This window comes from Pundamilia nyererei, unplaced genomic scaffold (genome assembly GCF_000239375.1).
Source record: "Pundamilia nyererei isolate P.nyererei 1_Seehausen unplaced genomic scaffold, PunNye1.0 scaffold00039, whole genome shotgun sequence".
Classification (NCBI taxonomy): Eukaryota; Metazoa; Chordata; class Actinopteri; order Cichliformes; family Cichlidae; genus Pundamilia; species Pundamilia nyererei.
Window position 1 is genome coordinate 1,458,337 of NW_005187440.1, and position 13,074 is coordinate 1,471,410.

Here is a 13,074-nt window from a genome sequence, read left to right on the forward strand (position 1 = left end):
GATTACATTTTATATGATGGATTATGCAGAAAAAATAGAATTGGGCTGAAAGATCTATTGCTTTATTACCTATTCAGGTTGTGAATCATTTTTTAAAAAGTAACTAATTGTTTTTAACTTTGCAACCACATTTGTAATTTCCTTGTTTAAGCAATTTATCACGTTAGAAAACTTTTAGTAAGGGATCGCGTGATCTGTGAGCTGAATATGTGCGCAGCTGATTAAGGAGCGAGTGTCTGCGTGTGTGGCATTCTTCTAAACTTCTAAAAACAACAACAACAACAACAACAACAAACCTAAAAACTAAATTACCGGCATTTAACCACTGAAATGGTTTCCTTCTGAAGTCCTTTTTTACACAAACGACATTTTCCTATTCATAATATGGCCCTGGTGATTTCTTTGTTCTTCTTCTTTTTTTGGTCCTTTTATTATTTCTGTAAAACATAAACAAAACATGTCTGTCTTCAGCGGTAAAAAGTAAACTGCTAATGGTAATGATAAACTATCATGCGCTCATATAATTGTAAAAAAGAAACATGTTTTCATAGGATATTTTTTCCAAGTACTGCCTTTCATTTGTAAGACTTTGTCTCTCAGCTGTCTGATAAGTCAGTCATTTTAACTGCCATCATTTTAGCATGATAGCATCAAAACTGTTAACATGCCAGGGGGCCCTTCTCCTTCTGGGATGTACGCGCAGATGTGTGGCCTGAGGTCTTCGGTCTTCTTAGGGACTGGGTGACCTACCTGGTCAAAGTTAAGATACCACCGTTTATACAAGTTTTAATTACCATAACATAATGATAGCGGAGTAAGAGGACCGTGTCAGCGGAAAATCTTTGCTTTTATTTGTAAAGAATAATGCATATGGAGGATGCGGGCATCGATCCCGCTACCTCTCGCATGCTAAGCGAGCGCTCTACCATTTGAGCTAATCCCCCCTACTTGACACTACCGCTTGTGACGCTACAACCCGATGATGAACTGAACACTACAAAACCCTGATACATTTTAATTCCATTGTACGTATGCATATTATAAATAAAGCACAGCGGATCTGTCTGTAAAATGCGCATTTGAAACTGTTCAAATATGAGACGAGCCAAAAAGGCAGAACTGGCATTTTTGCTCTACACATGCACATTAACTTAACAAGCGTTCCACTTCTAATCAGTAGTTCCTGTGCTTGTATCATATTCTTCATAATGACTGACATTGTCATGACACAGCGTCATCGATTCACTGTTCGAAAGAAATGTGCACACAGTGTCCCTAATGTACCCTACTGCAGTGTGTGATGTTATTTAAAGGTTTAACACTGATGGTTAAGAGGCTCATTTAGACAACAAAGCAAACTAAAACACAATTAGATGTTAAGTTTTTCCCATTTACTAATAACTCACATATTTTGTAGCATAAAGAGTTCTTATGGCACACTGTGAAATATGCGAAGTGGCAATTATACGGACTCGGGGAGTGCTGGCACAGCTGTTAGAGGGGACCTGAAAGCTATTGCTGAATAACTTTCAAATGCTGCTCGGTATGATTACAAAAGTGTATAATTAAAAGTTTAAAAGTGCATTAAGCTGGTTAGGCATTCTGAATGCTTCAACCGCACCATGCAACAGAAATGCACTGTTTTTGTAACTTACTGAGGATATTATTTAAGGATTCGAGGATTCAGGGATTATTGCTTACTACTTGATGTAGTGCCCAGGGGAAAAAAAGATGGGAAATGTGACTTTCCATAACCACACAAAAGCTGTAAGAGTAACTAGCTTTACTCGAATATTTTTGAAACGTTAAAATTGCTTTAAAACGGGTTGTCGGGTCACCCTTCATGTAAGATCCACCTCCAGTTCAAAGTCTTGCAAGACCTTCGGTCAGAAGTGATCATTTGATGGAGCTGGGACTGCACAGTTTATCAAATTTTAATCTGGATACGCTCAATTAAATAGCCACAATTTTGACTATAGTCAAAAACATTTTGGAGGATGCGGGCATCGATCCCGCTACCTCTCGCATGCTAAGCGAGCGCTCTACCATTTGAGCTAATCCCCCTGGTGCTCTCAACAACGCAGCTCAGGGGAAACAAGGTTAAATGTCAGATAAGCTTTTAGAAAGTTAAAATAATGTATCTGGAAGTGTGTATTTTTGTATGAAACCGCATTAAAGCATGTTTGAGAACTCTCCCATATCCTGTAAGGAAAGGATAGAAGTCTTAAGCCTGTATTCATTCTAATGGCAAGCAGAGTGAGACTTGTTAAGGTGCAAAAAGAAGGTATGTTACATAGAATTCATATCTACTAACTTTATTTGCTGGCATGCTCCCTGTTGAAATGAAGGCCAATGTTAGATATCCATATTCAGAACCACACCTGCTGACATGCAAAAACATCTGCTGGAAAGGGATTGGATGACCTCAACAGATCTGACAGATGGTTATTTTCATATTCCAATACTACCTTGCCACATGAGATACCGCTGGCTCCTCCCTCTTGGCTGACTACTAGAGTGAGGAGTGTGTTTCTCTGTTTCTATGCATAGATTTACCTGAATGTAACAGGAGTGCTATGAGAGAGAGCAGAAACACTTCAACATGCCACGATCCACTGTGAAACAGTGCATACGCTGTTAATATTTTCCAGTTTCTTACACATATGCCTGTTGCTGTGTGCATGCATGTTTGTTGCTTATCTCAACCACTGTTCATTCATGAAAGGCTGTGTTATGTGGGAAATCTGGTTGTTAATACAGTAGCCCACATTAAGCCCAAGCTCCCTGTTGAAATGAAACAAATAATAATTTATAACCAAGTGATGCAACATGGAAACTATTATTATATTAATATTAGATTTACCTGATTTAAAAGCATTATGAAATTTTCCAGTTCAAACATGCACTTGAAAGTATGCCTTCAAAACCTTCTGCCAAACACACCCTCTAAGGTGTGTTTAAAATTGTAGAAACCCTGTTTTTTAACAAGACCATTATCTTTCATTTAGCCTAACCAAGCCTAAACACAGTCAATGAATACAAAACAGAAGAGAGCCTTTCTTCAGAATTTTATCTACTTTTCCCTCGCAGCAAGAAGGTCCAGGTTCAAATCCACCAAGCGCCCAGGGCCTTTCTGTGTGCAGCTTGCACACAGATACCTCAGCTTCCTGCCATAGTCCAAAGACATTCAGTTAGTGGGGTCAGGTTACTTTGTGATTATAAATTGCCCATAAGTATGAATGTCAGACCTGTCCAAGGCGTACATCACTTCCTGCCTGTGATAGGCTAGAAACAAATTTCATCAGTTTATGCGCACTATTAGCAAACAACTTGGGTTTTTTTGGGGGGGGGTTTTGGTAGCTATTTAAATAATTCATAAATTTCATTGATTCTTGCATTTGATAAGCTAATCTATCTACTTCCCCCCAGCTACAGCAGAAGAAGCCCCTGGGGCAACTGTACTCCCAGATCATTAAACTGGAATATAAACTAATCTCTCAACACATTACAATGACTTTTAATCCATAAACATAATGCATTTAATTACTACTAACAAGAGGATAAATACAGTATTAAAGACCACCTGAAACATCTTATGACAGCTGACACTTTTTTACTTAATCAAAAACAAGTAACTGTAGTCTCAGTAGTGTAAAACATTCACTGTATCTTTCAAACAAAGTCATTTTTAAAATACACGTCATATAGATAACATGGTTATGTGCAATATTCACATCACTATGTACCAACAAAAGTATTGTAACAGTTTTTTTTACATTGAATGTGAACAAAACAAAATGTATAAACTAGGCAAGCATAACCTAAGTTCCACTTTCAGTTGGGTATTTGTAATTTAAGATGGCATGTTAGTCAGCCTCAGCCAGTTGGAAAACATTCAGAAGATGAAACGGAGAGCCTGTTTATTATGTTTGCTACATAAAGCTACTGGCTAAGATTTCTAAGTAGGCCAAGGTTGTTGAATAAATCTTGTGTGTATCAACAACCCCATAACAAAAAAGCGACAAGAAAAAAAAGGAGCATGCCTCGAGGTCCAGGGTAAAAGGCATTGTCATGACATGTATATTGCACAGGAATAGTCAGCACGATGGAGATAATGTATAAACTTACGAGTGAGATGCATACAAATGCAAAGATGTTTAATGTTGGGTTGACGCATCTCTTTTCACAGTATTCATCAGTGAAAGTTTCAAACTCCTTCCCCCGTTTGTCTAACTTTGCAGAAGTGAAATGTGACGCTGCAGTTGGGCAGCTGACATTGAGCTTCTCTCTACAGCTTTCCTAATTTAATCTGTTACACTACTATTTGTGCCACGTTTTAGGTGTATAACTGAGTCCAAGCCTGTAGAAGTCCTGGAGCGTCTTGCGAACTAGCTCTGACAGACTATAACCTGACTCTAAGGCTTCTATCGGCCTCTTTCATAGTGTGAGTAAATATGATTTATGGCCATGAAATCCAGATTGTAGACGTTACCACAGTGATTCTGTTTCCTCTTCACAAGGCTGAAGCAGCATTTGCCTGAATAAAAATATGACTAACAGCAGTTTAAAAAAAAAATACAGCATGCAACGAGTACTGGAGGTACGCTAAAAGGCCTCCTCCACAGTAGTTAGACTAAAGCCAAGTTTATAATTTTGGCCCAACTTAGGAAAAATCTGTACTTAATATATATCTCAAGTGCAAAAAGAAAAAAAATCTTCAGTAATGAATGAAACCATTTCAGTGTTACAGTAGATAAATACTAAGTCTTTCACCTGCCATCTATTTATTGGGGGTGATTTTGTCAAGTCCTGGCCAGGCTGGGATGTAGTAACGAGGCAAAGTGCCTTCCATCAGCCTTTCCATCCACAACCCCAGGCGGTCCAGTTTGTGGTGGATCTGCAGGGTGGATATGCTGCGAGCTCGGTTGGATTTACGTGGTGGGTGGTCATCGCGGGACCTGGACCTGGACCTCCCCCCAGAGGCGGCTCCTTCATCCTCGGACGACTTGCTGTCAAGGTCTTCCCCGGTGTAGACGGGTTTAAACAGACACAGGTACTTTTTATGACCGTTAAGTGCCAGCACGTAGCCGGTGTAGTCCATCTTGCGGTTTGCCCCTTCGTCGTCATCGGCATCAATCTGCATTGCATCTTGGGTGTACTCCAGCAGTGTGTTCATCCACTCGCTGTGCTTGTCAAGATTCAGGAAGGAGAAATGTAGTGTCAGGCTCCTAGGAGGGTGCAAACAAGATTTAGAAATATGATAAACACACAAAAGAAACTCACACATACACTGGATTTAAGTTACTCCAGAGTGAATGTTTGTTTTACCCAGTGAAAGAATAGACCTCCTTGGCAAACTTGCTAAGGAGGATGTTCTTGGAGGCATCAGTGAGCACTAGCACTATGTTCATGTGTCCTGGCCTCAGCTTCACCAGGTTGCTCATGTAGGTGATATCTGTCAACTCAGTCACCTCCACAAAATTCTTCTTGGGAGGCCGACTAAAATCCACAGAAAAAAAACTCAGAGCTGAAAAACATTTTTCGTGCATTTCGCTCCCACAAGCAACAGAGGAAAAATTATAGTCTTGCCTTGATGTACTACTGCTCCCTGATGACCCATTTTCTGCTTTTGTTCCATCTTTTGCCTTTGGTTTTGTCTGCTTATCATCACTCGAGTCACTGAAAAAACACAGAGAGAAATTCCAAAAGGCATGAACAGGAATAGCAGAGATTAACAGCATTGCTGCTTTACCCCCCACCCCCCACCCCACCCCTCCCTCCTGGTTTTCTTTGTACTGTTGAAATTACAGAAACAAAAAATGTGTACATTAAATCAGCCAACCTGAAGGCCTGAATGACCACGGTCCCAAACAAGATGAACAAGGCAGAGAAGATGAGGGACAGAAGGGGCATCATCTCACGCCTGCAAGTCATCAATGAGACAGTGTATTTAAATCGCTAATGTGTACTCCTCCGTATCAGAAAGAGAATGTACGGGGTGCACTGTTTGCAAATTAAACACTGCCGTAGTAGCAGTTCAAAACTTCAACAACTTCTGTTCATAAAAAATAAAGTTTGTTCTACTTACCAGTTGTTATGCAGAATATCATCAATGACTTCAGAGAGGTAATCATAAGATGCATAGATCCATCGGATTATAAACATCTACAGAACGAAAGCATTAACAGGGCTTGGTAGAACTGATGGTTGGTAAACAGGAATCTTTGCAGATTGCAGGGTTCAGACTTTAAATTGTAAATGAAAGATGAATGTAGTCAAGGTAATATCATCCATTAAATTAGAAATCTCTTTGTTACCTTCTGAAAACCTAGGAAATTACACTCTCCTATCATAGCCACATGTGAAAATACATCCTGTTTCAACTTGTGTTTTTCACAGAATGTTATTTACAAGACAAACATCACGCTTTTTTTTTAAAAAATGCTTGAAACTGAAAATCGAGACCACAAACTCATGAGGGAAGTATTTACTGATGTCATAAATTAAGTTAGAAGTAATGTTGTTTTCTCAAAGGCTTCCATATAATTAGACTTCCAATCAGTCGCCCCCTGCTGGTCATTAAAAAAGCTGCAGTTTTCAGGCATTTCTGCACTGGTTTCACTTTTCAAGCATAAAGGCTACATCCATCTTTAGATACAATCTATGATTGATACCCATGATTTCCACTCAAAGAGAACATACAGAGGCAAACTCATTGTTGAGTTCAGGCAGCATGGCGTCATGGATGAGAATGGATGGGTCCTTCTGTAGTCGCTCCAGCTCCTCTTGAAGACACTGCTTGTCTTCCTCACTGCCGTTCCAGGCGGTAACTGGCTTGAAAAATGCTTTTCCTGCAGCATTACGTCGCTCAAGGATAACCACCTGAACACACACCCCAACACATCCAAAAGAAGATGGGGGATGGGAACCCAAGAAAAGAATTTATAAAAAGGTATAGCTTACAACAGGACACTACACTCTCAATACAATATATGACACTCTACCTGTGGTTGCGACTGCACACTGTCCTTGTTTTGTGTGAGGATGTCACAAAGCGGTTGCTGTAGCCGTTGGTAGACATAGGCAAACCTTACAACTTCCCTGGTATTGGTAGAAGCAAATGAGAGAAACGCCTGATTCCCAAAGGAAAAGATCTCTTCATCACCCGTGATCAGCAGGACACAATATCTGAAAGGAGGAGAGACGTTACTGTGAATGACAAAAATATGATTTTACAACAAAACCGGTGAACTTGCTTAGAGTCATCAGGAGTAAACAGATGTTTTCCTACTTCCTGCGTCTATGAAACTGTTTGACAGGACAAAGCTCATCAAAGAGCTTCTGATTGACCAGCCGTGGTGCGAGGAGAAACTTGTTGTTTGACATGAACTCGTCAATAATTTGCTTTTTCATTCCTTTTGCCTGTCAAGAAGAAAAAAAAAACAGAGTGAAGAGACATTTTAATCAAGTTTTTTGCATGAAGCTCACAGTGGTTTAAGAAACTAAATAAAGGAATTACTTTATTTTAGAGATGAGCGGATTGATCCTAAATGTTAATAGTAGCAATACCAATAGTGGCATTGGATGGATGCTAGCACAATATCCTCTAAATTCACTATATAGTGCACTGAATTGTGTTTTTTAGGTTAAAAGTACTGATATTGGTATTGGCGCCATAGCAAAAATCGCAGTATCACACAGCACTACTTTATTTCAAGTATTGTTTTAATTTACCTGTATAATGTCAGCCGGCTTGTCAATGTTCTCTTTGAAGACGAGCATGGTCGGAGCATAAGTGTTAATATTAAACTGTTTTTGCAGATTAGCAGTCTCTGAAAGGCCCTGGTCCACATAGCCAAACTGCAAGTAGTCCTTATAAGCAAAAGCTGCCAACTGTGTAGATGCAAAGATAAGTGATTGGTATGTTGATGCACTTCAGTTACATGTAGCATAAAAATGAGCAAACACTTACTTTATATAGCAGAGGAACAGCAGGCACTTGGTCGAACAGAAGCACATGAGGCTTGTTGAGCTCGTGCCAGCTGTTCAAGAACTGCAGGTCATTCTTGTCAGTTACCTGTAGTTTAGAAAACAAATCCTTTTTAATAAATGTAGTCTAAAAATCCCTCACAATGCAATGTCGTTTTTTTGTTTGTTTTTTCATTTTTGCAAGACCTGCAGACATTTACCCGCTCCACAAGTCTCTGAGGAAGCAGATCTTCTACAAATTGCCTCAGGTGCTCCTTCGCAACAGCATAATGGAAAAATGTCACTTTGCCATTGATGACTCCGAGTATCGATGGAGTGCGGTGAGCACCGAGGTGATTGGCTAACCGTCTCTCATAGCCTACATCCACCACACCTACTCCAACACCTGCATAAACAGGATACCAAGAAAACACACATCATTACTCACTCTATACATTTACACATCAGGAAGGGGATGCATGATAATTCTGGATGATTTATAGGTTCACTCCAAACCTAGGCTCTCCATCTCTTGCACCACTTCCTTCCAGACGGGCTCAATATGGATGCAGCTGAAGCACCAGTCGGAGGTGATCTTTATCAGGTACGGTCTCTTGTAGCTGTCAGGCACAACGTCATTAACGTACTGGTTAAAGTGTAATGTGTACTTGCTGTCAGCAAAGTCTCTGTGATTCTTGCTGTTAAAGGGAAAGTTGAAGAAGGACTCGTCGAAGTAAAAGCTATCGTGGCGATGGCCATAGTGAGTGTTGCCATATGGCTGAGTATCATCCATCTGCCCGTAACGGTCGTAATTGGCACGTTTTTCCTCATTGGACAGAATCTGGATTTGCGGTAGAACAAATATAAATATATTATTAGCTTTTACTGACTCACACCACCTAATTCAAGTTTTACTTCAATGCAGATGAGGACAAAAATATTAGCACTCTGGATGAGAATTTTTCCAAACATTTCAGTTTGTATTTTGGATGCTTACAATATTTTACTTCACACACAGAAAGAGTAAATTGTATGATACGCCTCAGTATTAACTTGATTTTACAAGCTTTGAACATCACAAAGTTAAAACACATCATTGCACAGCAGTGGTTTGTTCTATGACTCAATAAAAAGGTTAGTTCTTCAGAAGGTTAATAATGTTGACCCTGGTAATCTTTGTTTGTTTGTTTTATGAAGTCATACGAATCTTATGTGCATTAGGAAATAATTTATGTTTTCTTAAGAAAACTAGTATTTTTAGAAATGCCATGCTGATAATCTCTTGCTTGGGAAAATGTTGACAAAATCTGTGAATCATTTTGTCCTCATCTGTATATGCAACACACCATTAATATTATTTATAAAATCAACTAACCTCATAAGATTTAGTAATCTTTATAAACATGTCCTCAGCACCCGGATCTTTGTTTTTGTCAGGATGCCTAGAGTAGATCAGTTCTATTAGCTCAGAGTACAATGAGGTTTAAAACCTGAAGCCTGAAGTGTCGTGAGGAAATACTTACCATTCTTTAGCAAGACGCTTGTAGAACTTCTTGATCTCTGCCTGACTTGCCCTCTTCGTTACTCCCAATATTTTGTATGGGTCCATCTCGGGCTCAGCATAGACATGTCCCGCCAGCAGCACATGGAGGACCACCACAATGGCCAGTGGCAGAGACAGTTTTGACCGTGCCATCACAGTTACCTTTCAACACATCAGAGGAGCGATCGCCATTCATTTAAAGTGGGCAAAAAATGTTTAGGACCTATATTTTAGATGGCTTGCATATCTGAGAAACCTTTCCCTCCATTAGCTTTCTGATGATGGGAAAACGGTGAAGGCAGACACGATATGCTAAAAACAGTATTACAGCATGCTACATACAGCACCCAAGCAAGCTAGGCGATATACGGCAGCTGAAAATCAAATATAATTATGGTGTCATGTTACAGGGCCGTGACAGTAACGTTGTTCCTCGAGGATAAACCCTTAGTGTTAGTGGCGTTGCTACAGCGGTTGTCTCAACGCGACATCTCCACGTTTCTAGTCACCTGAAGCAGATGCAGTCAGCCGGTACAACGCCACATAGTGGGGGAAGGTTTTGCCCCCTTATTTGCCCCGACTCAACGCTGAGTCGAAGCGACAGCGAAATGTAAAGGGTGTGTTCAGCAGCATCCCACAAATCTTCCAGGGCAAGCCGATAACCTGCTGCTGCTGCTGTGAAGCTGGAGCGAGAGTAAAAAAGGGGGTGGAGTCCGGTGTCGAAAGTCATTTCGGGAAATTGAGTGTTTTGTCGACAGGTTACGTTTCTTTTTCGTTGTGCATTTGGTTTAATGCTCGTCGTAACGCGATTTAAGCTTCAGCTGGCCATCGGTCGCTACCCGCGCGGAAGCGAACGCGGGGTAAATAAATCTAACACACCCTCGCTTTTTTCTTCATCCGCTGTAAGTGGACCAATCACAGGCAACGCTGATGTAAACAAGGAAATAGCTTGTGAAACCGACAAAAAAAAAATACGAACTGTAAACGACACTCCTACAACAAAGTACCCGTTTCACTTTTACGAAGAAGTAGGATCATTTTCCTCCTTTGACGACACAGAATTAACCCGTGATCGAAAACGAAAATAAAATTTTTTTAGTTACAGATTTTTTCTTCCCTGTGTCTCCAGCGTTAGCATTAAATGGACAATGGATGAAATACACAAGAAGATTCTTCAGCGGAACAGGAGTAACCTGGTGAAAGACTTGGATCCATCAAAACTCTATGATGGCCTTCTGGAAAAAGGAATTTTCACCCAGGACATGATCGATGAGATACAGGTAGGTCGTGGGACTGTGGTTTTCTTTTCCTTTTTTTTAGAGGGGGAGTAAAAATATCATAATTGTACTCAATTAAGACTATGTCTCCTATTATCAGAGCGCTGGGACCAGACGAAACCAGGCCAGGCAGTTAGTCCAGGACTTGGAAACCCGTGGGAGTCGGGCTTTCCCCTTATTTCTGCAGTGCCTTCAGGAGACAGGTCAGGAGAGTTTGGCAGAGCTCCTACAAAATGGAGCTCCAGCAACACCCACTCAAGTTGTCCGCCCTGAAATCCAGCCTCTTCCAATTAGTAAGTGTATTTCATTATGGAATATTTAATGTGAGAGTCTTTAGAGCCAAACACTTTCAGATGATAAGAATTTGACTCATCTGTGTGTCCTTTGTTTCTTTGACAGCCCCTCCAGTGGATGGTAACAAACCAGGAAAAGATGTTAAAAAGCCACAAATCCCTTCTAGTTCTCGTAAGCTATGTTATCCATTTAAATAACAGTCTTGTAAGTTTATTTGTGCTTAATGTGTATTAATGTGTGTGCCACAGCGCCTGGGGGGGAAAAGCCAAGACCAGGACCGGGCAGAGTAAGACGTGACAGCCTTCAAGTAAGCACCATTTCCGTGCTGCACACTTACATGTTTACGTGACAGCCCTTTCTGTTTTCTTTTTATTCTGCGCCTCTCTGTGCCTTAGGGCTATAAAATGGACGCGAGCCCGTGTGGTCACTGCCTCATCATAAACAACATGGAGTTTGAACCTCACAGCATGCTGAAAAATCGCAAGGGCTCCAACATAGACTGTGAAAAGCTGGAGAGACGATTCAAGACACTCAACTTTGTCGTGGAAGTGAGGACGAACCTGAGACAAAAAGTAAGAATCGGGTCTTCTGCCTCTGTGTGTGTTGAGGGGTATTAAAGATTGCGGACCTAACGGTTAATTCCACATTCCAGCAAATCAAACATGAGCTGTTGACTTTGTCCAAGAAGGATCATTCCCAGTATGACTGCTGCGTGGTCATCATGTTGTCCCATGGCACTGAGGTAAGACATGCTGAGCTGATTCTGATGTTCATTAAAAAAAACATTGCATCCCTTCAGAATAATCAGCTGGAATACTCTGGAAATACACAGGATTTAATATTTTTTACAGTTAATATTTTAATATTTAACTGGCAAATGCCATTATGTGATCTACATCTGACTGGACTGACATGTAAGACGATTTTTGCTAATATTTCTTTCCTTAGGTGAATCACAACCGCTTTCCTGGTGCCGTGTACGGTGTGGACGGACAGTACGTACCAGTGCAGCACATCACAAACTACCTCAATGGCCAGCATTGCCCGTCTTTGCAAGGCAAACCTAAACTGTTCTTCATCCAGGCCTGTGGAGGAGGTAGCTGTCAGAAAACGCACAGTTTAAAAATTAATAGGAACAAGTGAGGTGTAAAAATGAGCTTGTGTTTGTCCCCAAGATGAGAAAGACATGGGCTTCGAGGTGTCCCCCGATGAGGTCGAACCATCCTCTGGTGGAGTGGATGACCAGACGGATGCTATTCCAATGTCATCTAGCAGCGACTCTCTGAGCATGTCCGATGAACCAGACGCCAGACCCACCCTGCCCACGCCGAGTGACATCCTGGTGTCCTACTCTACTTTTCCAGGTGCGTGTTTTTTCTTTCAAACAAAAACAGCCTTTCAGATCTATGTGTCCTTAATACCTTTTTGGCCATGTGACCAATACAGGTTATGTTTCTTGGCGAGAGACCCAGTCGGGCTCGTGGTACGTCCAGACACTGGACTGTATACTTGAGGAAAGCGCTGCGACTGTTGACTTAGTCACAATGTTGATGATGGTGAGCTTCTCTTAATATATCAGAAAAAATAACTGAGGACTTTAAGAGATTTTGGCTTTAGACACAGTGATGTCTGAATATTGACTCTTCTTGTTTTAGGTTAACAACGAAGTCTCCCAAAACTCTGCAAAAGGGCTCTACAAACAAATGCCCGGTTCCTTTAACTTCCTCCGCAAACTCCTCTACTTTCAAACCCAAACGTAATGGAATAAGTGCAGTAGTCTCTTTCAGTTTCACAGCACTGTAACTTCTTTTTCGGCACAGTTACAGTGTGTGTGATTTCTGACTCTGCTGTGAATCTGCTATAACTGAATGGATGACATCTTGTAATTGTAATACCTTTCTGTGTTTTCTGAGGGTTGATGGATTCTAAATGAGCTTTTTAAAATACTGAACTATTACTATGAAAATGTTGTTCAGGTTATTTTTGTTTTAA

At 40.7% G+C, this 13,074-nt stretch overlaps 2 protein-coding genes and 2 non-coding genes across 6 annotated transcripts; 1 reads left to right on the forward strand and 3 right to left on the reverse strand.

Moving 5' to 3' along the window:
* Positions 1-871: 871 nt before the first annotated feature.
* On the reverse strand, positions 872-944 carry trnaa-agc (transfer RNA alanine (anticodon AGC)). Its single transcript has one exon. It is a non-coding gene; the product is annotated as a tRNA-Ala (tRNA).
* A 1,047-nt stretch (positions 945-1,991) lies between these two features.
* On the reverse strand, positions 1,992-2,064 carry trnaa-agc (transfer RNA alanine (anticodon AGC)). Its single transcript has one exon. It is a non-coding gene; the product is annotated as a tRNA-Ala (tRNA).
* A 1,440-nt stretch (positions 2,065-3,504) lies between these two features.
* On the reverse strand, positions 3,505-10,357 carry LOC102209829 (dnaJ homolog subfamily C member 16). The gene is made up of 15 exons (XM_005730721.1): positions 10,021-10,357; positions 9,492-9,673; positions 9,344-9,410; positions 8,485-8,809; positions 8,190-8,374; positions 7,973-8,077; positions 7,735-7,893; positions 7,292-7,422; positions 7,005-7,188; positions 6,703-6,882; positions 6,089-6,165; positions 5,843-5,923; positions 5,590-5,679; positions 5,329-5,499; positions 3,505-5,228 (listed from the first exon to the last, which is right to left on the reverse strand). The coding sequence occupies exons 2-15, from the start codon at positions 9,662-9,664 to the stop codon at positions 4,781-4,783; spliced, it is 2,376 nt and encodes a 791-aa protein (XP_005730778.1). The 5' UTR covers positions 9,665-9,673; positions 10,021-10,357; the 3' UTR covers positions 3,505-4,780.
* Positions 10,358-10,417: 60 nt separating this feature from the next.
* casp9 (caspase 9, apoptosis-related cysteine peptidase) lies at positions 10,418-13,027 on the forward strand. Of its 3 annotated transcripts, XM_005730724.1 has the most exons (11): positions 10,418-10,539; positions 10,641-10,791; positions 10,889-11,081; positions 11,188-11,253; positions 11,331-11,389; positions 11,478-11,654; positions 11,735-11,824; positions 12,031-12,178; positions 12,258-12,446; positions 12,529-12,638; positions 12,738-13,027. In XM_005730724.1, the coding sequence occupies exons 2-11, from the start codon at positions 10,660-10,662 to the stop codon at positions 12,840-12,842; spliced, it is 1,269 nt and encodes a 422-aa protein (XP_005730781.1). In that variant the 5' UTR covers positions 10,418-10,539; positions 10,641-10,659; the 3' UTR covers positions 12,843-13,027. The 3 variants fall into 3 exon arrangements, with proteins under 3 accessions (XP_005730781.1, XP_005730780.1, XP_005730782.1); XM_005730723.1 differs by having other exon boundaries at positions 10,418-10,791; XM_005730725.1 differs by having other exon boundaries at positions 10,418-10,791; positions 11,331-11,368.
* Positions 13,028-13,074: the final 47 nt, after the last annotated feature.

Coding starts and splice junctions, on each gene's coding strand:
- casp9 (XM_005730723.1), top strand. CDS start 10,660: ATGGATGAAATACACAAGAAGATTCTTCAGCGGAACAGGAGTAACCTG. Junction 10,792..10,888: donor ACATGATCGATGAGATACAG/GTAGGTCGTGGG, acceptor TCCTATTATCAG/AGCGCTGGGACCAGACGAAA. Junction 12,447..12,528: donor GTCCTACTCTACTTTTCCAG/GTGCGTGTTTTT, acceptor TGACCAATACAG/GTTATGTTTCTTGGCGAGAG.
- LOC102209829 (XM_005730721.1), bottom strand. CDS start 9,664: ATGGCACGGTCAAAACTGTCTCTGCCACTGGCCATTGTGGTGGTCCTC. Junction 8,810..9,343: donor AGATTACTAAATCTTATGAG/GTTAGTTGATTT, acceptor CCGCAAATCCAG/ATTCTGTCCAATGAGGAAAA. Junction 7,189..7,291: donor CAGTTTCATAGACGCAGGAA/GTAGGAAAACAT, acceptor TCCTCCTTTCAG/ATATTGTGTCCTGCTGATCA.